This window comes from Rhinolophus sinicus, chromosome 17 (assembly GCF_057876585.1).
Source record: "Rhinolophus sinicus isolate RSI-liver-muscle chromosome 17, RSI-T2T, whole genome shotgun sequence".
Taxonomy (NCBI): domain Eukaryota; kingdom Metazoa; phylum Chordata; class Mammalia; order Chiroptera; family Rhinolophidae; genus Rhinolophus; species Rhinolophus sinicus.
The window spans coordinates 101,829,432-101,854,324 of NC_142517.1; the positions used below are offsets into that span (position 1 = coordinate 101,829,432).

Genomic DNA, 24,893 nt, shown 5'->3' on the forward strand with positions numbered 1-24,893 from the left:
TGAGGAAAGAGCCTTTGGGACTTGAAAAAACAAACATGTTGCTGAGAAAAACAGGGTAAACAAGCCCTAGCTCTGGCTACAAAGCCCTGAGATTAAAGAGGAGGAGTTAGGGAAAGATTTGGCTTAGGGGAGTGGGCCTGCTATCTCCGCCGCCCACGGGGAGTGTGGGAATGTTTCCACTGATGTAAACCAAATTTTTTTTTGGCTGATCTACAGACATATTTTTAAGCTCTTTAAAATTCAAGGAAAATGTGAAACGTGAGTCAGCTGAACTTTCAAAGTCCAGAAAATTTATTTTTATTTTTATTTCTTTTTGTGTGTGTGTGGAAGTGGTGCTTCTTCCAAATATATATTAAAAAAAAAAAAAATAAATGCTGTAAAATGGGGATGTACAGCATCTCTTGCACTTCAGCTATGCAAAACATTGTATATTCTTTGTGAGGAGAGTGTAAGATCCTGTGAAAGCCAGGCATCTTTGGCTAGGAACGTGACTGCTCTTATCTTTGTTTAAAGCAGGGTTTCTCAACCTTGGCACTCCTGACATGTGGGCTGGATAATTCTTTGTAGTGAAGGCTGCCCTGTGCATTGTAAGGTGTTTAGTTGCATTCCCCTGGCCTCTACCCACAAGATGCCAGGACCACTCCCACAGTTATGACAACCGAAATTGTCTCCCCAACATTGCCAAATCTCCCCTGGGGGCAGGGAAGGGGGCAAAATTAGTTTCAAGGAAAGTAAGATAAAAGACATCATTATGGCAAAGAGTGTATTTTATAGGAAAAAAAACTGAAAAAGGACGATAACTGGTTTTAAAGGTGCTCTGAATGCTTATTTTTCTCTGTTGACAGTAGTACAGGTGTTTCCTAAATACTCCTGCTAGGTCGATCCTGCTAAAATATCACTTTACCAGCAGGATTGCCTGATTTAGCAAACAAAAATACAGGATACCCAGTTAAATTTAAATTTCAGATAAACAAAAAATTCTTTTTCAGTATAAGTCTGTCCCATGAACTATCTGGAACATACTTAAATAGTAAAAATTATGCATTGTTTATCTCAAATTTAAATGTAACTGGGAGTCCTATATTTGAGCTGGTAAACCTATTTAGCAGGTCACCGGCTCTGGATTCATTCTGACATTCCAGTTCCTCCCTAATCTGGTTCCCTCATTCCCACTCTTCTCTCACAAGAACACTCAAATCAGACTGACCTCTTCTACTCTCCTCCACTTCATTTTTCAGTCCCACTGCTGCACATTTGTTGGCTCTTCTCTGCCTGAAATGCACTCTTCCTTTCTCCGCACCCTCCAAATTCTTCCCATCCTTCAAGGCTCAGAACAAATTGTATCTCCTCTATAAATTTTGATGAACAGATTCATCACGTAGTGCCATTCCCTGCCCTGAATTCCTATTGCTGTGCCTCGTTGGAGGCTGTCCTTGTCTCGAGTGGTATAGGATATCCGAGTCTTACTGTTCCAATAAGCTCCTACGTTCTCAGTTCTCAACTGCAGGAACCACGGGTTATGCTGAGCACTTACTAGGTACTCAGTTAAATTTCTCGTATCTGTACTGACCACGCGCTGCAGGAGGATTTTAACAGGCCAAGAAGTCACTTAAAATGTGTAACAGTAAATCAGCCACCAGTTTCAATAGTCAAAGAAATTCTGCAGCTGTCATTTAAAAATTTTTTGTCTTTTAAGTGAGATTAGAAATTCTGAGAAAATTCCTGAAGTGAGTGTTTTGTGCCTCACGTCCTGTCCTGTCTGCCTTAGCTGCTGGTCGCCTGCTTTGTCACTTTTCTCAGGCAGGGACATGGTGACAGCTGTGATTGGGGGTGAGCACGGCCCTACCATTGCCCACCTCCTAATCACAGTATGTCTTCCTTCTGTTGCTTATGTTTCTCTCCAACCATAATCTTGCCTTACGCTCACGTGCGTGGGTTGAGCAGTGGATTTCCGTCCTGGTGGCTCATTGACTAAAACTTTATTTAAGAGATAGTGAGGTGACACTAGACAGGAATGTGTCAGATTTCAGAAATAGATTTCTATCTTTGGTCAAGTTTCATAATTTTTCAGAAAGATTGTTTAGTCTTGTTCTCCTGGTTAATGAAAGTCCGGGCCAGAATCCTAAAGACTGGGCCCTGAGAAGTCAGGCACGAATACTCTTCTGCCAAACAGCCACGAGGGCACCAGCATTGAGCACGGCCATACAAAGAGGTGTGTGTCATTGGAAATTGCAGCAACATTGGAATACCTTCGGGCCCTAGGCTTCTTCTACTACTGTGCTTGGCTTAGCCAAGCCTTCATTGTCTCTGCTGGAAAGCGAGGAACCAGAAGCAGAGAAATTCCAAGATTTCCAGCTGTGAAATTCTGTGCTGCTAATGCAGAAATGTGGTGTGAGATGCACGTCCTGGGTTTTCCCCTTTCTGTGTATCATTCACACCAGCTTTCCATTTGGTCAGTCTAGGGAGTGGGCCATAGTCCTTAGTTGACCAGTGAGTATTCTGGCTTCCTGCATTTTGAACTTAGATGTGGTATTATAATAATGTTTATTATTAACAGTGCCATATGGGCCTCTTTGGGGGGGGAAGGTGGATCAAAGATTGAGAGCTTCTCCATTCTCAATAGATGCAAAGATTTGGATAGGTCTCAGAGCCTTTTCAAATATGTCTCCTAGTTTTATTTTTTTTTTCCTCTGACAGTAAAGAGGCCATTTAATTCAATATTTCATTATCCTTTAAAGTTTGGAAATATAAGTATGCTCTTTATCTGGGCCTTAAAATTTTTTTTGACGATAGTGGTAGCTTTATATTGAAGATGTCAACAGCGAGGAACTGGGCATTTTATGAGCCCATTGGAAACTCACAGTACACTTTGTATTCTTTCTTTAAATAATATAGTACTGGTATGTGTGAAAGTGGTTTGCTAACTGGGAAGCACTATGCAAGGGAAAAACTCCCATGATTCCTCATACTTGTTTACTGATCTGCTGAAGATGTATTTTTTGGTAGCCTTATTTATAATCCATGGTATTCTGTTCTTTCACTTCATTGGTCTTTTGCATTCCTATCTCTGCCTTTCTTCTCTCTGAAGGTTGTCTCATGATATGAGCAATTGTCAGGCAATCTACATGTAAGATCTTTCAGAAATGAAGCCACATACATTTTCATTATGACTCAGATATCAAAGGATGACTACTTATGATATGCCCTAGATTTGAGCTGAGAATGCTAACATAAGTACAGAATAATTTCCTTCAGCCAAGAGTCTAGAAGCATTTTTTACAACAAATATAATCTTATAAGCTTTGTAAGGATAAACAAATATATATATATATATATATATATATATATATATATATATATGCCAAATATTGTATAAGACAAAATCTACTTTGCATTACTTTAAGAAAATTCTGACTTATCTATAATGTGGTATGCCCAGAATTTATCCTATTAATCTTTTACTAACTTTTGTTTTCTACCGTGGAGTCACGTTTTTCTGAGAATCAATATGGAGGCACTAGATTTGGATGGATCTTTCATCTTTCTATACCAAGACTTTTACTTTCCCCCTTGATATCCTCATTACACATAAAAACCATGAAAAAAGGTAATGTTTTTCTTTTTCAGAGACTCAAATTCTCTTTTGGCTGAACATATGTTTGTAATAACACTGTAGTTATGAGTTATACTAGCAAAATGTACTTATGAAGTAAGTGAATTGGAATTATACAAAATAAGAAAAAGATCGAAAGGATCTTTACTTATTCAAGAGATTTAAGTTGTTTTGGGGTGCCAAACTAAATTTAGATCCCCAATGAATCAAATAATCAAGTAACATTTATCTTAGATTTTACTAGTGGCATTTAAATATTTCTCTTCAGATACTAGGCAAAAGTTTAGTCATAGAAAAAAATTATTGCAAATTAAAGTAATTTTTAAATCAATGAGTGTGATGTAAGTGCAATTAAGTTTTGTCTTTTGATAACCTATCTTATTGTGCTCTGAGAAAGATGTAGCATGGATCTTTCCTTGAATTTATTAGTTGTGTGGGTGTAAAAATAAACATCCAAGATGAGATTATTTTGTGGATTGTGCTTTTTTTTTAAGAACAGATTGTGGATATTTTATTTTGATACAATTCTGTTTATCCCACTTCTTTGCTAATAGAATTTAAAAAATGATTTTGCAGGACAGGATTTCTAATACCTTTTTTATTATTACCTCTCTTTCCTTGATTTTAAACGAAAAGCTGAGTTTTGGGGATGAGTGTCAGTGTCTCACATCCTGCTGGAATGGCTTCACACCACTTGGGGGCACATGTGAACTGGCCCACTAAATCCACTAACTCTCAGGTCTTTTTCTGGATAAAACTCCCATAGGAACTAGCAAAAATTATTCAGGAGATTCTAAAGGTAGAATTTACTTGATTCTTTTTTTTTTAAAAGGATAACCTGTAGACTTTAAGAGTAGCCCAGATACTATGTTATTACTATTATTGAATGGAGCCAGTGGCGTGACAAAGGTTTCATCACTAAAAGGGTTTAAATTTATTCTCAAAATAAGAAAAGGTATTGAAACTTTGTGAAGCAGTTCAATTCCAAAGCATACTTTAAGCTTTTCTATTAGCATTAGTTTTCTAGAATTTGTGTTTAACACTAGTTCCTATTGAGCAAACTGGACATGGTGGTTATTGTTACACTTAATGTGGTTTATAATTTTAGTTTTACTATTTTAATTATTAACTCATTCATGCTTAGTTATCATGGCTTTGTCTTTTTCTCTTCTGGTGTGGTACAATTTAAACATAGTCATGTGAATTGAGCAAACAGCATTACCCTCACCTCTTCTCCTCTGGTGGCCAGAAATCTAGGACTGGAGTGGGGAGCTGACCACACCCGTCTCTGGGACGGCACGCCTGTGAGCGCCCACCGGGAATATATAGAGATCAAGTGTAACTGGAAAGCTCAACTGTTTAATGGTTCCAACTAACGATGTTTCCCTACAGACAGGGAAAATGGGAAACATTGTGAAAAATAGCATTTCGTTAAAAGAACTGGCCAATGATTAGCTATCTTTTTTCTAAGAAGCTCCATTATTTTTCTGTTTTGTTCTTCACAAAATATTTACAGCATTACATGTTTTATTTGGTCTCTGAAAGATTGAATCTGAGCACAAAACAATCTTCAGCTGTTAAAGTTACTGGGCTTTCAAATTTATGTATTTAGGTAAGCCAAATATCTATGTCATTGTCTGAGTGGAATCCTTTTTTTTTTTTTCTTTTGGTGTAATTCAAATGCTTTAAATCTTATACTTGTGCTTTTAGATCACTGGTCCCAACTTCTGGCAGCCAGATGTTTCATAAATTTAAAGAGTGTGTATATATATATATATATATATATATATATATATATACACACATATACGCGTATATATGTATATACATATATATACACACACATATATATATGTAGTTTGAAGAATTCAAACATGCTTATTTAAAAAAAATAGGCACTGCTGTGTGATATTTGTTAATCTGAATGTTATCAAACTCATATTCTTTTGCTTTTCATGTGGTTATATCTTGATTCTATAACAAGATTGCTAGTTTTTTGAGTCAGGGATATTTACATTTCTTTGCATTATTTCCTGTATCTTGTAAGAACCCATTCACAGCATTTGTCCATTGATTGATTTACATCTGTCTCTCACTTAGTCAAACAGTGAAATAAGCAATTTTAGGGTCTCATCACTTAACCCAATGTCAACCAAATGTGCCACAACCCTATTGGCATCTGTCATACTTTGCCTGTGTCAAACCCAGCTCAAGGCAACTTGACAAAATTGACTTCCTGATTAAGATTAGGTATGAGATGAAGGAACTTTGTTAATTATCCCAGATGCATCTGAAATCATCATGAGTCACTATTGTGGTGAAGCAGGTAGAAGTGGAACTATTGTCATGTTGAAAATTAGTGAATAAACCACATGTTAGGGACCATTCCCTCCATCAAAATCATATTTCTTTTAGCTCATTTATCTAGCCATCTCCAGATTCCCTGTAAATCTACTGTTAAGTTTTTTGCATCTATTACCAAAAATCAATAATGGGACTTCCAGAAATTGTTCTTAAAATTTTGTTTCAGGAATAGAATTTAAAAAATGTCAACAGTGAAATACCATATCTAATATCATGACTACTTACCAACTCCACGTTGTTCTCTGTGACTTTGTAATCATAGGAGTAAGGGTAAAGCATCATCTGGGAGTATGAGTGGATTGTCAGATAGGCTTTGATGGAAGAGAGGTTGTTGCGAATGAAATTCGCCAGGGCCTTGGTCTCTTTTTCAGACTCTGCAGAAGGTCCACAGTAAGTTTCATCGCAGGGATTTCGAGAGGCTCCCATTACTAGAAAAACACACATTGTTGTTAGTGGTAAATGGTCTCACAAGACATGTTTCAATCTTTCAAATGAGAGAGTTAAACATAAGTGGTTTTCACAGGAGTACTTACAATCACCCTCATGTATGTATAAGTTATAAAGTATGTATCTATTTAGTCACAAGGTTAGGGTACTGTGTTTTTAAGCTAGCAGGGTGAAAAGTTGCATGTGAAATCACCAGTGTTTCCCTGTGTAGTACTATACAATGAGATCAATATATTATAGTGTAAGAAAATTAATAAGTATGGGACAAAATAATATCCATGAGAAATTTCTATATTATTGTAATCATTTTCTGAGAGTCAAATCACAAAATTGTAATTATATCACAGTTATATTTAAATAACTATTTAATGATGGTCGCTTCTAGATTGTACATTCCACACATAGTAGGATTATGTCTGGTTTATTTAGTCTTATGCTTCCAGCATCTAGTGCACCTGGAAACACACTAGAACACATAATACATTTTTATTGACTGAATGAGTAAACTTTATTGTCTATGCTTTCAGAAGTTAGAACTCTACTTTACAAAATTTTACATTTTTTCTTATGTTAGACACTATTGTATTTTCCTATGTTTTTTTTCCTCCTATGCTTCTCAACAGATACATGTAACATTCAGTTATATTAGCCAAATACGTACCACACCAACCAGCATCAAAATTTCTGTTGGGGTCTGTGCCAATGCACTTAGTTCCAGGAAAGGTGGAGCGGGTCTTTCTCCACATTCGGTTCTGAAAGTGGATTATGCAGTTAGGATAAGTATAATAGGAAGTGGTAGGTTTTAATCAGATCAGCGCCTCTCATATTAGTGCATATACCTTGGTCCAGGTGTACACGTAACCGTCAATATTGAACACAGGCAAGACGTAGAAGTCTAACTTGTCCAGCAATTCTGTCATGTGGATCTCCTGTCCGTAGGTGCGAACAGCCTGTGCATGAATCAAGAAACAGACTGTCATGAAAAAACGGAATGCATGATGCTGCTAAACTTTATACAGACTGGATGAATGTTGACTTTGGTAATGAAAGCGGTGTCCCCTATTGAGGTAGATATTATTAATATTTAAAAAGCAATTAGCAAAATACTACTGATACTTTCATTTAAAATGCTTGTTTCTAATTCTTCTCTGTTTCCAGGATACTCTATTTCATTCCTATGTAACCCACATAATTATTTTTTATTTTAACTTTTTACTTTAAAGATGAACAAATTTAATATAATTAAAGACTTGTCAAGAACATATATATTCACTTCCTTTGAAATCATTAACTGCAATAACTTTTTTTCAGTTAGTTGGATCTGAAGGTAAGACTCATTTCTAGTAAGTGAGGAATATCTATGGGTGGCTATGCATGCTCCTCATAATATCATCTAGAAATTTATTTATTTTTTATTTGTATTAAAATTTATTGGGGTGACAATGGTTAGTAAAATTACATAGGTTTCAAGTGTACAATTATGGAATACATCATCTATATATGAAACTCACCAGAGAGAATGTCTGACATGGAAGAAGAATGAGAAAGTCTTCCATTATGAAGTGAGCTCAACCTGAGGGATGGATTTTGGGGAGCCTCTCACTGAGGCTCCCAGCTGCATAATGATGGAAGTCTCTGTCTTACTCCTCTTTCTTGAGAAGGAGTAACTGTTAAGGGACAGGACTAGTTCTCTATGCTAAGTAATGTGGACGCTTATCTATGACCGAGCACCTCGTGCCCATTTATTATGTTCTCTTAGTCACAGTCTTTCAGCCCCAGAATCATTTTAAACTTGAATTTAACTCTTCCCTAGGCTTGCTTGAGTAGACTTTAAAATATTTAAGGCTTCTTTGTATTAATAGTTGTCATATACTCTTTGTGACTCTATACGTGCATATTCATTACAATAACATGATAAAACATAGGCTTTTTAGGTTAGAGGAGCTGTGGAACCATGTTCTCTTAGTGGTCTACAATTGGAGATAACCAAAGTAATGACAAAAGTTCTTTCCTTCTGGAGGACAAATGGTGACACATCCACTGAAGTTAAATGGTGCCAATTGGACACATTTAGAAACCAAAATGATACAAATAGACACAGGTGTGCTTCACAGAAAAGAAATGATAGTGTATATAATAATATTTTCATATTTTTAAAGCACTTCAATATTTTAAACATTAAATTTTGAAATAATTTTAGACTTAGAGAAGAGTTGCAAATACAGGGAGTTCTCATATATGCTTCACTAAGTTTCCCCTAATGTTACCATCTTATAACCATAGTACAGTGATCAGAGTGAAGAAATTAACATTGGTACAATACTATAAATTATAGGCTTTATTTGGATTTCACCAGTTTTTCCACTAATGTTTTTTTTTTTGTTCTAGGACCCAATCTGGGATCCCACATTGCATTTGGTTGACATGTCTCCTTAATCTCCTCTTATCTGTGATAGTTCCTCACTCTTTCCTTGTCTTTTATAACTTTGACACTTGTATTGAAGAGTACAGGGCTGGTTATTTTGCAGAAGATCCCTCAATTTGGTCTTACCTGATTTTTCTTTTTTTTCAATTTTTTTTTTTTTTTTAATGATTAAAGAAATTTATGCATTTGGGGGAAGAACACCACAAAGATGATGTACCTTTTCAGTGCATAATATCAGTGGGTCCAAGGTATTGCTTGTCTTATACAGGTGATTTTAACCTGCTCATTTCGTTAAGGAAGTTTCTGCTAGGTTTTTCTACTGTAAATTTTGTCTTTGTAATTTGATACATATTTTTGAGGAGATACTTTGAGACTGCAAATATCCTATTTCTCTTTATACTTTCGCCCAATGATTTTTGCACCCATCCCTTGATTTTCCTGAGGCGATTATTACCATGGTGTTCTAATGGTGGTTCTTAATTTTGCTCATTCTTTGTACATTTGTTAGTTGTAATTCTGTATTGTAATTCTGTAAGAAAGAATTGTTCCTTCTCTCATTTTAATTTATTTATTAAATCATCTATTTATATCAATATGGGCTCATGGATATTTAAAAACTTTATTTTTAAAGGGCTTTCACAAATATATTTTATCATTAGAATGATAAGGAATGAAAAACAGTATTATTTAGAGTAGGGCCTGCTATGTATTGTTTTCTTTTATGCTGGAGTTTACAGTGATTATCTAGGAGATAATGATCAAGTTAGTGGTTTATCCACAATCATTAACTTTTAAATGACCTGTCCACTATACTACCTATCAGCCTCTCCACGAGAGGTGGGTGCAAAAGTTCAGATGAGTGAAATTCAAACAAATGCAATGTATTAACTGATTTTAAAGAAAATCTTGCCGTATAAAAGTCTCTTGGTGAAAGCTGAAACTAATACCCCAAAATTGGGACTTGGAATTATGATTTTTTTCTGTTATTATTCTCTTTTATTATAGCTAGTTTCTAAGGAATCGACTGAAGTAAAATAATACTTCCTGCCTCACTCTGCAAAAAATTACTGTATCTACTGACCTCTCTCACAAACCACTGGCAAAATGCAGGGGAAATCCACTCTCTGGCATGGAAACCACAGTCCATGAAAATGGCAGGCTTATTTGGTCCAGCTTTGCCAACCTATTGCAAACAAAAGGAAAAGAGAAACTGTGATTCATCACATTAAGGCTTACCATTCACTAGCCTTCTGGGCTTTGGACTCAACAGGTGAAACTCGGCAGCATCAAGAGCTACATCCCGTGATTACATTAAAACATAATACTAGCACAGTATGTTCTTACCTCTAGACACTCACAGTGTTTGAGCTGCAGACTTACATTGCTGTTCATTATTTTTATTAAGCTTGACAAGCTCATATTTTCAGAAGACGCTTGATTACCCTGCTTAATTGTACTCATGTAAAGGTTATTTTGAGCTGTTATTATTAGGTGACATGACCAAGACAACTGGATGAGTAATTAGAAGTAATCATGATTGTTGCTAATCTTGTAAGAATTTTTCCTTCTCTCCCACTTATTCCTCAGTTTTTAATTTTCTTCGTTAGAATTACATGACAAAAATGGCATTAGAGGGTGACAGAAACAAATTGTTGATACACTTTGTCTGATAGACATGAAGTTTAGGAAGCTCTGTAGCAAATGGATTTGCAAACAACATCTGGGAGAGAAGAATTTCATCAAGGTACATGATCATTTACATTGCTTACAGGAATGTAGTTAAATTTATAGGACATCCCCTATTTTATTGCATTTTTCCTTTTGAATAAATCAGAATAATGATTTAAAAACCCACATATGTAAAAGAAGCTGGGAAATCTGTTTGAGTCCCTGGGGGATATAGGCAGTGAAAGAGTTATAAAAATGTTTGGGATGAGCATATCTGTGAAACAGATGTTAATGTGTTAGAATTCATTGATTTAAAGCCCTCAGATATAGCAAGGTCATGGTTAAGAACAATTACCTTGAGGAGGTGCATAGTGCGTCCTTCAAATGTGGTGCCGATGGCACTGCGAGAGATGAGGTCTGGATTCTCACTGGCAATTTGCTGAATCCAAGCCTCTATCTGCCAAACAGAACCATGTAGGTTAATGTGACATCCTTGGTTCAATTCCCAAATCAATGTCTGACTAAATCAAGTATGCATCATACCGTTTCCCAATTGTTGTACTTCACGTAACTGTGTCCAGTCGCACGGACATGGCTATCAAACTGAGCCTCCAGCATAGATCTCAGGTTGCTTATCAATACCCTGCAATAAATACAAATGGGTGCTACTGTCAACATAAGTATATTTCCCAGTGAACACATGCGAAAAACCACAGTCATTGCATTTTAGATGGTAGAATGCATTCTCCATGGAGTCACATGTCTTCTTTGATTGTTCCTAACGTCCCCCAACCTGAGATGATGGTCACAAAGGGTGGAGAAATCACTGAGAAGGATACTGGGGCACGCGAGCAAGGCAGGCTCTTCTGTGGCCCAGACTTCACATATCTGGGTGTCCTAGGATCCTAAACTTGGAAAATGGTTTACGCTGGTATCTGGGGCATTCTAGGTCAAGGCTGTGGGCTGCCACATGCAAGTATGCACTTGAGTCCTATCTGTGGTCTTTCTTCCTCAGGACTTTCCTGGGTTCAACACTAAAGTCCCATGTTCCAGGAACCTACTCAGTCCCAGGTAAACTGGGACAGTTGGTCTCGTCACTTGAGGCCTTTCTCTAGGTTTTGAGAAAAATATCATGACAGGTGGAAATTCAGAAATCTTAACAAGCTAAAAATTTATTACACAAAAGAATACTGGGTTTAAAGACCTAGTTTCTGCTTGCCTGTCTTTACACTGGTTTAAAGTAACCTAAGAATGGTTCTGTAGTGAGGTAATAGGAAAATGGGTAACAGGACCTTTGAGGCCTGCTTATGTCTATAAATGATTGTTCAGGTGAAATTCCTGTTAGAAGAGGTAGGCCTGAGGGGGTGTCTATGTGTGATTTTGTTTCTCTTTGCTACTTTTGTGTGGAAAGTGTGTTCTGAAAGGACAAACTTTTAGGGGCATCACAGCACCAGGAATATTATGGACAGAGGCTACTCTGCAGAAACTTCTATTCACAGTCAAGCCTTGAAATGTTTTTATCTCGCCCACAGAAAATCGCAGCAGCACATCAAAAGTCTCCTTTTCCTCTGGCTGCACCAAGGTCGCCCTGATGAGCATGTCAGAGATGCCTTCTGAATCTCCCTCCCAGTCTCTCCTTCATTTGGTTAACTTGGGCATGAACTTGTGTCTGTTTATGGAAAATGCAATAAATTAATGCTCAGTGATATTTGCTTCCTAGCAAAAGGCAAATACTGTCTTAAGGTCTTAAGGTAGATTCTTTATAAAAAAGGAAAAAGAGCAGATTTTAAAATGTATTCTGTGGAAAGCAAATTTCTCATCGAGCAGCCATTAGTACTTGGTTAGTGCATTAGTTTATATGGCTGCTGTGGGTTACGACAAACTTGGTGGTTTACAACAACATTAAATTATTATTTCACACTTCTGTCTGTTAGAAGGCCAACACGGGTCTCACTGGGCTAGTCAGGGCCTCAGCAGGGCCGTGGTCCTCTCTGGAAGCTCTAGGGCCAGTCTGACTCCTTGTCCTCTCCAGCTCCTAGAGGCTGCCACACTGCTGGGCTCTCTGCTGTCTCCTTCCATATTCCAGGCCAGCAAGAGCCACTCAAGCTCACATCGCATCATTTGACCGTCTCTGCCTCCCGCTTCCACTTTTAAGGACCTCTGTGATTGTATTGGACCTATTTGGACAATCTAGCATAATGTACCCATTTGAAGTTCAGCTGCTAACAACCTTCATTCCATCTACAACCCTAACTCCTCTTTGCTGGGTAACATAACATGTTCAGATGCTCTGGGGATTAGGATGCAGACATTTTGGAGGGACAGTCATTCTACCTGCTACAGTTAGGGACAGTGGTTATAGTAAGTGCTGTAATTATATTCATCACCCACACTGGATTGGTAAGAAAAGGGGAGAAGAAGAAGACATCCTAAATTAGAAATCAAAAGATCAGTGTCATAGTTCTGCCTAACTCATAAATTGGGTTCAGAAAAGTAATTTAATCTCTAGGCCTTAATTTTATAATTTTTAGAATGGGAACATTTGATTAGGTGGTGTTTAATGTCCTGTTTAGTTCTAAGATGCAATGACTTGACTCAAATACATAGGCCGGCATAGATGTCTTCCAAGGTTTATGAAAAAAATAAAATAAAAAAATTAAACTATGGTAAAGTTACTTGTTAACATTTTCATAAAATCCAGGAAAACATGGAGGGAACTAATGCCTAAAATAGAGATAGTTTAGGAAAATGATTTTCAAATACAATGAAAACCTAAAAACAAAAACAAAACAAAAACCTTGAAAACTAGAAAAAAAAAAATCAACAAGCAGAAACTTAAGGAAACAACTACTTTCCAAGATCCTCAAACTGAAAGAACAAATCCTGCCTAACAAGGATGAACTTCTCTGACTGAATGACAAAACTGAAAATCCAAGAGGGAATGGTAAGTGACACCTATTTTCACTTTAACAAGATTTTCCATTGTCAGCAAGCAAGTCCGTGCTATGTCATCTAGGGCGCACGGTTTCTTGGTGCCCAGAGAAAAGACAATATTAGTTAATTGCTCGCAGGCCTTCCACAGACTCAGGACTTTCACTAGATATTTGTATCTAAGACCATAACCATGGTGACGATCTTTGACGTATCAGGATCCATCTCTGAGTGGAGGGGGCAGCAGCGCTCCCACCACATATCACTGCTTTTTCTCTTGCACCCAATCCGTAAATTAAAATTATTTAGGAGAATCAGTGACTATATAGGGGTGGGTGTTTTGCTTGGTATTAAGACAAGATATTCTGTTAGAGTTAGGACTGTTAAATATTAAACATTGTCATCAATACCAGGACAAAGAAGCATTAAAAAGCAGTTACATTTAAGAGAACGCCTAAGAGTAAAGTTATCACCTCTAGTAACTTGCAAAAGAGCCTCAGAATGAGGTTGAAATGTGGTGCTGACTTCTGCATGAAGGCGGGGGATTGACCTAAAATGATCCTTTCCAGCCACATGATTATTTGACTTTATTAGATTGAGGGCAAAGCGCTACTTTAGCTATATTACAAAATATTATAACTAAATAATGAGCTTCTATTCTAGGAGATTAAAACGATGCCTCTTAGTGTAATAGGGACCGCATTACAGCTTCAACATCCAGAGGCATATACACTATTTTATAATTTTATATTTTTATATGTTCGTTTTATAGTGCTATCCAACTTATTTTAAACAAAAAACAAACACGCAGGCAAATTAGATAACAGGGACTCCCAACAGAGCAAGAACTACAGCGTCTGAGAAGGAGAGACACACCGCAGTTTTCTCTGCCTCTCAGGTTCCGGATGCAGGAGTATTTATTTGGTCAGTACTGGACGGCGTGCCCTATTGCTGTCGCAGAACTACCTCCTGCATGACCCATTACCATCCGAGGACACTTTCCTGTGCGGGTCTGAATATGCAGAAAAATGATGGCGTTGGCAGTTAGCAACACGCAGTCAGCCTCTCCCCGGTTTGGGTGGGGCAAAGACAACCTTCCTGAGATATGTAGGAAGGAGTTCTGTGAACGGCCACCCACAGAAAGGTTCCCTCAGCTTGGCTTCAGACCATACGTAGGAGAATGACACCATCCAAGCCCTAATCTTTCTGTACCTATGGGTGCCACATTTAAAACTACTGATTTTTCTTGGTGCACACATTGTGAATATTTTCCTGTGGTGATTCAAAATCTGATTAAAGTTGCCAAATGATACAGGCCTTGGTGAAGGGGATTGGAACCACTGAAACATCCAAAAAGCTGTAGATGTTTCCTGTTATATACAAACACTACTGCAAATTCTTGCTGGCAGGCAGAGATCTAAATACAAATTAGTTACCATATGAGGTAATAATGGGTTGCCTAGGGACTGCTTGCAGGCCTGGCAAGGATATTGCTGGTGTGCTTCTCCAGGATTTCTAGGGACTTATTATTATTTAATATTTAGAAAATTATATGCTACAAATATGCTAAGCAGTGAACAGAGAAGCAGAAGTTAACAAGTGCTTAGCTCTCAGGGAATGCCCTGTGTTCCAGATGAGACAATGTTCATACACAGTTCCCCCAAAGTTTACTCACTAAAAGTATGTACATTTCCCACCCAATAAAAGATTGATATGTGATTAGAAGCCATTTTATGGCTTTGTGATATGGGTAGAATTAGGACATCATTCAGGTGGCTAGGGTAAGCTTATGGTCCCTGATCTTCCTTTTGTTTTTCTTAAAGAATTATAAAGAAACTCATCTTTCTTAATGTTACTGAAGGCCCCTTCAGGCTAGGAATTTAGAAGTCCTTCCTAGTAATAAGAAGAGCAAAATGTCACAGACATGAACCTTAATCACGTTTTGAAACTTACTGTGTTATATCTTTGTTTTAAAAAGACAGTCAATTCTTAAGGTCAAATTTTGACTTCCCACAGGCAGAAGCAGATAGCTAAGCTGTGTGAAGCATGATAATGGGGTTAAACATAACGGTTTCTGTTGACCTTTAGAAATGTACAATCTCCCTCTTTGTATACCAAACCGTAGCAGCGTCCTTAGCAATAGTAATATCAGTTGCAATTTATTTACATATTGTTTTATTTCCTCTTCACACAGCCCTTTGAGAGAGGCATTATATCCTCATTTTATAGATAAGAAAACTGAAGCTCAGAAAGGTTAAGTAAATTATCCAAGGTCACACAGCCAGGAGTTTGCAGAGCCAGGATTTGAATCTGGTATTTTTTTCCCCCAAAGAATTTACTTGTTGTGTAAAATCTGTACCTCCACTTCTGATGGAGGCACAGATTTTATAAGTGAAAATACTGACATGCTAACATAAACACTAATCTATATTCTTTAGATGTGAAAAACAAGAGAAATATTCTGTTAAAATTATGTAGGTCACATTTCCTTGAACTTGTGATGGGGGACTGTTGGATAAACATTCGAATGTTCAGGACTGGAGCCCAAGCCGGTCCCTTTACCTCATGCTGACCCACTCCCCAGAGGAAGAACTCTGCTCTGGACTAAAGCTCCCACTTCCTCCTTCCCTCTAGTGTAAATGCCTCTAGGTCAACATGGTCTCTCCCAGTTCTAAGCCTTAGCATACAGTCTGTTCTCTCACTAGAGTATGATTTTGTCTTGTCTTTGTCTGGTTAATTCCTACTCATCTTTCAGTTCTCAGCTAAAGCCTCATTTCTTAGGGTGGCACTTTCTAGGCCCTAGACTTGGTCTGTTCCCCTGCATCTCCAGCTCTTCACTCTTCTTGACATGTACTACACATTATTGCAATTCTTTGTTTAAAGTTTGTTTTCCTCAGAAGGGGTTGGGGCCATATCTGTCCTTTTCGGTACTTGGTATATGTAGGCACTCACTATTTATTGGATGAACAAATGGACAACTGCCTCATCTTAAAGGCTTAAATGGACCGGTGTGCTATTTGGGGAAAGGATGTGTGGGGTGATCTGCTTAGCTAGCTCTATTCTTTTGGGGAACCACTTTCCTTTTTTTCAGTCCTTTTCTCCATGCCTTCTCCTATCATTAGAGATAGTGGTGAGGCCTTGGGGGGATAAAGGACAGAAGGACCACTCAGTCTGACTCTAGTCTGGTCCTTAATCTAAAGGAGCATGAACGGCCCTTATGGCTCACAATAGGTCTGACTGCTTACCTGGGAAGGAGACTTGATACAATTTGAGATGAAAATGGTGTCTAGCTGATAATAAAGTATCAGTAGGTTTGGCCTGTGGTCTATATATAACTTTTAAACCAGTAGGAGGTCAGATATCTGACTGCAGATTTGGGGTTCAAAAGTTCAAAGCCATTTTTATTAGAGTAATAACTAAGCAGAAAATCTACCAGGCCTGAAGTCGTAAGATGTGGAATCCAAGGCCTGCTCGGCCATGACCTATTTATAGGCCCTGGGGAAGCCATGGTCTTGGTCTTATTTTTACCTTCCCAGGGTTGTTCAGAGGCTTGGATGAGAGCATACATGGGAGAGAATTGTAATAGCTATAAAATATAAACTTACTCATATTGTAGTTCATTCTGCTCCAGAAGGTCTTCCACAGCGGAAATATCTTCTGCTTTAACACGGAAGTCAACTGTACTTTGAGGTTTGATTTGTGAGGCAGAATCTGGTTTCCAGAAGTCGATCTGAATAAGGAATAAGATATATTGTATTGGGCACCTACAATCCAATGGGTAAATTATCATTGACAAGCACACTATTGCTCTACTCTGTTGATTTATTTTCAAACTCAAATTATCCATGAAATCTCTTAGAATATCTCCTTTGTGTGAACAAGAGTTGAGATCAAGCACTTAGACATCAACACAAATGTTTACACATATTTACATCAGCTTAGTTGATTATTAACAAGCATGAAGAACATATAATTTTTTCCCATAGTGCTAGTTAATTGCGGTATTTTATAACTACTCTTGTCTAATTATTGATTTTCTAGAGAAGTTGCTTATTGTGATAGCAATGTTTGTGGTAATGGATAAATGCGTTGAATGAGTGATGATGAATTAACTAGAGCCACAGAATTTAACAGAGAGAAATTGAACTTTCCTTTGTACTATTTAATAGTACAATAATGGACTTATTTTATGAGTTTATCTTGGAACTCAGTGCTGTTCTTATCACAGTAATATTGGACCCAGGAGTGTGCCTGACCGGTGTAGGATACAAAAAAGAAGAAAAATGTTTATCTTTCCATAGTGGTCATCCTGGTACCACGGCCAGAAACAAAATACTCTCGAGGGTCTGGTAATGTACTGACATTTTCATTTATTCATTATTCATCAGCTGTTATTGAGGACCTACTATGTACCAGGCTCTGTACCTGAGACTGGAATACAATAGTGGGAAAATCAAAGATGGCTTCTGTCCTCATTGGGGAGATTTTAGAGAAAATTATGCACAAAAATAACAGGAGGACGTATTTGATAATTCTAATGTTTTTCTTTGTGAATGTGTGATTTCAAATCTCCTTTTCCCATGGAAAAATATTAACCGAGGACATGCTGCCTCTTGTAAGTGTCTGCTTTCCTATTCCGTCTTTGAGCTGAGTAAAGGCCTACCAGCCTGAGATGAGCCTGAGAGTGGGTCTTTCTCTGCCTCTGTGTCATGCATGATCCCTGTTTAGATGTTTACAAATTAGTCTTAAGCTAGAGATATGGCAGGTGGTGATATTTGGGACCATTGCTAGGAAACTTGGAAAGGAGTTTGGGCAGATTGAGAGGTTGTTTAATAGAAACTGGTAAGGTAAGCTGTTAGGATGACTAGATTTTAGATACACTTGTGGAGAATCCAATAGCCTATATCTTGTTGTGGTAATCTCCAAGCCACTGTACGTGTCTAGTGGGTGCTGAGTCATGAGTCAGGGGCATCGGGAATGTCAGGGAAATGGGAAGCAGGATAACAGGATTACGTCAGGAGGGATTCCAGAAGAAAAAGTGTGAGTGTGGTTGTCATTAGGTGTTGAAAGGAGACAGTCTTGATGATTTGATAAGGACTGGCTATAGCATGTGACCTAGTGAGTCAAAAGTGAGAGACTGAAGATGAGACGTTAAAAGGTAGTGGAGGGAGTGTAAAGCGTGTCATGATAAGGACAGAGAAAGCACCGGGCTGGTAAGAATTCCAGTTGGCCAGCTCTGTAAAGAGAAGGGCAATGAAGACAAGCACATTCTAGGAGGAAGTATGTTTTTAAAAGTTAACTCTAAAGTTGTGTTCCTAATAAACGCTTGTACTTCCAAGGTGGGATGGGGGGGGTGCATCTTTATTACAGACACAGAAGTTGAGAATTGGGAAAGTACGTGAAGTCCTCCAAGTACCTGTAGGCAAGTTGGCAGCACCCTGGGATCTGTTAGCGTGCTGGGGGGACTCCCTACTGCCGAGGTCTGATCTCTGCTTGAAAGAGCTTTCCCTGAAATTAGGAAAAGCCAAGCTAACAGCTCGAGGCAGGGAGGAGGTGTCAGAGAAAGAACTGTTTCTGGACAAGTGCTCAATCAGTGACCCACTTCTCAGTGGGATAATTCTGAAGCCTGTGATTTGCTCCCTTTTCCTAGAATTAGCCTGTAGGATTAAGCTGCAGTCATCCTCTGCAGGGGCTGGCTTAATAGCGCCCCCTTTGTTGGCTGCCTTCCTGGCCTCCTCTGTACCACTTCTCACTTCTCTAACAATGCTCCCTACAAAGATTTCAAATGAAATCTTTGCCTGCAAATCTTTGTCCAAGGGTCTGCGCTGAAAGAACCGATATTAAAATGCTAGCTTTCCACTCAGAGCAACAAATGCCTGCATAGTTTCTTGGTGGTGGTTCTAATACAATCTTGAGTACATCTAGTCCCTCTTTAGAACAGCCTAATTATCTTATGGATGGATTTCTTTCTGCTTTTAGTTGAAAGTTGTCTTCCCTGAACTCATAACCTCTTGCCCATTGGTCTTGGCTCTGCCAAATATTGTGTGTGTGTGTGTGTGTGTGTGTGTGTGTGTGTGTGTGTGTGAGAGAGAGAGAGAGAGAGAGAGAGATACCGGGAGGTGCCAAAAATATGTAACACATGACTTGTATTCATCTTTTATTATCAGTATATATTGAATATTACAATTTTAATACAATTATTTTCTTTCTTAAAATGTGTATACATTTTTTTGGCACCCTCTGTATATTGCAGTGAGAATGATGGATTCTCTAAAATAGGGTAGATAATACTCAAAAAAATCGAGAACATTTATCCTCAAAATATTAGTATAGGGAGATAAATATAAATTGCTGCAATTACTAAGACCTTGTGAATGAGATCTATGTCTGAAGTATGGAAATGGAGTAATATATATATGTATATATATATATATATATATGTATATATATATATATATATATATACACACACATATATATATATATAAATACAGATATATATATACATACATATAAATACAAATATATAAATACATATATATGTATATATATGATATGGGGAATTGAATTGTATGTTAAGAAGTTGTAAAATTGTGGTTATAAAATTATAATCTAGGAAACTGAGTGACAAAGAACCATAAGGAACATTTGTTGGAGATAAAAGAATATCTTTAAGTGATAGCACTGTGGGAATGTCAACTTAATCAGCCAGCTGGCCAATAACTAAAGATTCCTTCCTAAAACACATCACAAAACTAGCCCAAAAACAAGATAAAGTAGTGTGTCCATTTAAGTTAAGATAAATAGTCTTTATCTTAGTTTCTTTGGGGAATAAGATGGGCGTATGCGAGAATGTTGGTGTTGGGGATTTTTGGTTCTTCACAAATTTACACAAATTTGTTTCTTCACACTGCATTTGACTAAGGTGAGCATCGTATGGAATCTTCATTTATCTTGGTGGGATTTTCCTTTCTTGCTGGAAGAGGAAGTGACTTCTAGTCTAGGCCTGATTCCAGACAGCGTGGAGGAACTCGCTAGTACAGTGGGAGTGATGGGAACGTTAGAAGACTGTAACCAGGTTACTCTAGGCACAGATCAACATGTACCTTAACCTAGAGAAACAGTTCAAGAAAGCACAGAGAAAAGAGAGTAGGTTTTATGGTAAACATCACTAGTGAAGGAACAAGTGCAACCCTGATTGTAAGGAGGTAAATTAAAGCCCTTACTGTACAATTACAGATGAAAAGGGAGAGGCAGCTAAAGTACTGTGTGGTCACAGATCTCTCCAATACATTCGATTTGGTTTTAAAAGGACATGTTCAAATGCCAGGAGGAAGGACACGTGGCCAAGGATGAATACAAAGAGGAGATGCCCTTGTAATGATCTTATCAGGAAGGCTATGGGCCAGAATCTGCTATACTTGCAAGATTGGTAAGGAGAATACAAATCTGATTTTCAACCATGTTGAAAATAAATGAAGAAAGAAGAAACATGCTCCCACTGCTTGGAGCTAAAGCATGATATCTGCAGCTGAAAGAGAGAAAGTAGCCCGTTTTAACTCTTGTTGGGCTTTGTCTATCCAGAGGAGTTACACTGTCTCTTGCTTCTTCTACTTGTACAGAGAGATGAAATTAACATAAGTAAAGAATTTGTCACATGTTATAATTTTAGCAGAAATAACTTTCTTTGGAAAGAGAACATTGAATCCCAAGGAGATGAGAGAGGAGATTATATTGGTCATGCAAATTGACCTCCAAATCCCAGATGTAATGATGGTAATAATAGCAAACACTTACATAGTTCTTACTATATATGTTCTTTCTAAGTACTTTATTTATAATAATTCTTTTAAATTTTGCGACAATCCTATAAGGTAAATACTGTTATTCTCATTTGATAAATGAGGAAATTGAGACTCAGAGAGGTGTCCAAGGTCCAGCTCATAAGCGGTATGGCCAAGGATTGGACTCAGGCGGTCTGCATCCAGATTCTCGGCTTCCGACCCACCTAAAATGCTGAATTTCAGGTAACTAAAAAAGTACTGCCTATGTGATTGCAGAACTTTCTCAGCAATTTTGGAGGAATCAGAGCTTGAAGGGATTGCTGAGGAGTGGAAGTGTAAGTCTTGGATTTTATAAAGAGGAAAACAGGTGGATTCCAGAAGCAGGAGCTCCTGGGGCCTGGCATGGATTCCGGCAAAGCTGCAGAGTAAACTGGAAGCAGATGGATTGTGAGTGCTCAGCAAAGGAAGCTGTGATCTCCGGGAGCCAGCATGGTTTAAAGCAAGAATGAGTCAAGCCCAATTAACTTCATCTTATTATTGGAAGAGACCAGTAGCCTGAGTGCTAAATCTGGATCTTAGCAAAGCATTTGACCAAGTCTCTGTGTTTATAGTCTTCTTTACAAACTGGGAAGCACAGTGCTATCTGTAGGTAACACCCCAGAAACATGGGTAGTTGAGCCAACTTATCCAAGAAGAGTTGGTTAATGAATCACTTGCAGTGCTTAACACATGTCTGGAACATTGGAGAATCATGATAAATATGTGTGGAGTGAACAACCCATGAAGGAGACCTCTAGTTCTGGGCTGACCCCTGACTTGCTGAGTGTTTTTTTTTTTTTTTTTAAAGTGACAGAGATAAAAGTTGAGAAGGCATGCTTATCAAACTTGCTGGTGATGCAAAGCTAGGGGGAAGAATTATTACCCCGGATGCCTGAATTCGTTTTTAAAGTGATCTCAACATGCTGAAAACAGGTTATCAAGATAAATTTTAGCAGGGTAAATATAAAATCTTGCATTTGGGTTAAAAAATCAATTAGGCAAGCACAGAAGGAAGAATATCTTGCTTGAGGGTGATTCATGTGAGGAAAAAAATAACTAGTGGTTTTGATTGGCCATAGGTCTGCTATGAGCTAAGAGTATTCTATTTAAGATGCTAAAAAGAATCGTGAGCCCCATTAATAAACATCTGCTTTAGAAATGCAGGCAGGCATTGGTCCTGCAGTACGTATTAATGAGAGAACACCTGGAGGTCCACTGTCAATTCTGAGAGCTACATTTTAAAAAAGAAATATAGACAGAAAGATTGAGCAATATCCAGAGGTGACCAGAATGATCGAGTGTCTGTAAACCAGTGCTAAGGGAAATGATGGAAGGCCTGGAAAAGATAAGTCATACAGGTAAGACAATATTTGGCTCCAGTAGGTCCAATGGGTCAAAGTTCGAGAAGGTAGCTTCCAGCTTGTATAAGAATTAGAATGATTTTTAAGGCAAATGGGCTACTCTGAAAAGCAGTATTCTAACTATCCCTAGAAGTACTCAAACAGGTTTATTGGGTTAGCATCCAGGGATGCTGTTTCTATGGAGGAAATTCCAGATTTGAGTGGAATGCTGCGATAGATGACTATATTCTCTTTCAATTCTAAACTTCTGAATCTGTTTCAGATTATGATACTCTCTGCCATCTTTTTTTTTTTAATCTCTCTACACTTTAAAACTGAAAAAAAAAAAAAAAAAAAAAAAGTAATAAAAAGCCTAAAGAACTAAAGAAAGATGGATAGGTAGATATTTAGGAGTTAGTAGATTATTTTGGTTTATATATTCATGAAGAAACAGCATTGGCCTAAGTGAACAATTTGTGATCAGCAATAGCTTCTTACCAAACTACAAATACAATTACAAATGTCAGTTTTCATCCTATGTACAGTGGATTTATTTTTTCTTTTGTTTTCTTTTCCTTTCTTTTTTTTTTTTTTTACTAGCATAGAGATTTGGTTTCTGGAAAGTATGGAAATCACTTATGGCTTTTTACCTTCTTTTCCCCACCATGTTGTATCATTAAGAAGGCCTGACTCAAGGTCACAAAAACTCAAGCTATTTGATTTGGAATGAAAGAAAATCAAAGAGAACAGATGATACATGGGATGTGGAAATGAATTTCAAGTTGGACAAAAGCCCAGTTTTTCAGTAATATCCAAGTTGATCATTTTTCTTTTTTGCCTTAGAAGGGAAGTGACTGTACATTAGATGTTCTATGACCTTTGTAACAGTTCCAGCTCATCCAGTTGTCATATTCTGTCAGCTCTTTAAAAAGTTATCTTGGATTTATAATAGTAGAGGGCTATGGCAATCTGATTTAGGCAGAAAAAAGAAAGTATGTGGCATTAAATGTTTTTCAAGTTTTTATTCCTTGCTACAAAAATGCTATAGTTAATATTTTGTGTCATTCTTCCTCCGGTGGAACCCCAATGCAACCTAAGATTTTAAAGTAAGTGTGAAGCAAACCTATAGTATAGTTATTATTTACCTCGTGGGTGCTGGCCAGCTCCTGGAGTAAGCGGATGTGATTTTCGTCTTCAACATGGACCCGGAACACCTTCTCACTGAATGGTGAGATAGCAGAAGAAGAAAGGAGAATTCAAACTTAGGTAATACATTCAAATTTGGGGGCTACCAAGGAAGAAAGACTTGCTCATTTAAAGAGCTGTTTACTTACCCCTCGAAGTGCTCACCAGAATGGTGAGCCGATGCTAGGGCCACAGTCACGAGAACTAAGAACGCCAACATTGTGCTTGAACAGGTCTTTTGGGTGTGTTTTACCTGCTTTTATATATAACCCAAGGTGTTCTTTGTTTCTTCTTCTGATTGCAAATAGGCACTATCAAATCTTGATTAATAGTTTTCCTGGCACTGTTGCTTTGGTAGCTGTGAAAAGTCTGAGAGGATATCTCTCTGCACACCTGTGGAAACAGCACATAATCCCAGCTTCAGCCTATCTAATTTGGATGTTAGACGTTGAATAGTCTGGAGGTAAACGAGTAGAATAAAATATATTTTGTAGAAATGTTTATTTCGTTTTGAATTGAGAATTACATATAATAGATTCTATAGATTTAAGTGTAAAGTTTGATGAGCTTTGACAAATGTATAACCCATGTAATAAATATCCCAATCAAGGTATAGAATATGCTCATCACCCCGAGAAGTTCTGTTGAGTACATTTTTAGTCTATTTCTATATTCCCCTCAGGCAACCATTATTCAAATGTCTAGGTTCATACATTAATTTTGCCTGTACTAAAACTTTATGTAAATAAGGTCATACTGTATACATTCCTTTGAGTCTGGCTTCTTTCATTCAAGATAATGTTTTTGAGATTGATTAGTCTTTTGCTTGCATTATTGGTTTGTTCCTTTTTATTAACAAGTAATATTGCATTATATGACAGTACCACAATTTGTTTATCCATTTTCCTGTTGACGGATATTTGTGTTGTTTCCAATTTTGTGTTATGACTAAAGCTACAATAAACCTTCTTATACAAATCATTTTGTTGACATATGTTTTAATTTGTGGAGGAGGTAAATGAGAGTGGAATTGATAAATAATGTAGATGAGGTTCAACATTATAAAATTTTGCCAAATATTTTTCCAGTGATTGTAT

At 37.5% G+C, this 24,893-nt stretch overlaps 1 protein-coding gene across 1 annotated transcript in view; it reads right to left on the reverse strand.

The window, feature by feature from the left end:
• Window positions 1–24,096, reverse strand: part of CPB1 (carboxypeptidase B1) — a 31,536-nt gene extending 7,440 nt beyond the window's left edge. Inside the window, exons 1-9 of the mRNA XM_019748852.3 lie at window positions 23,946–24,096; window positions 23,757–23,832; window positions 17,054–17,178; window positions 11,061–11,160; window positions 10,873–10,974; window positions 9,931–10,032; window positions 7,264–7,374; window positions 7,086–7,176; window positions 6,203–6,405 (exon numbers count right to left, since the gene is read on the reverse strand). Of these exons, the coding sequence (XP_019604411.1) occupies window positions 6,203–6,405; window positions 7,086–7,176; window positions 7,264–7,374; window positions 9,931–10,032; window positions 10,873–10,974; window positions 11,061–11,160; window positions 17,054–17,178; window positions 23,757–23,832; window positions 23,946–24,016 (981 nt within the window). The 5' untranslated portion in view covers window positions 24,017–24,096. The remainder of the gene's footprint in view (window positions 1–6,202; window positions 6,406–7,085; window positions 7,177–7,263; window positions 7,375–9,930; window positions 10,033–10,872; window positions 10,975–11,060; window positions 11,161–17,053; window positions 17,179–23,756; window positions 23,833–23,945) is intronic.
• Between the last annotated feature and the right edge of the window lie 797 nt (window positions 24,097–24,893).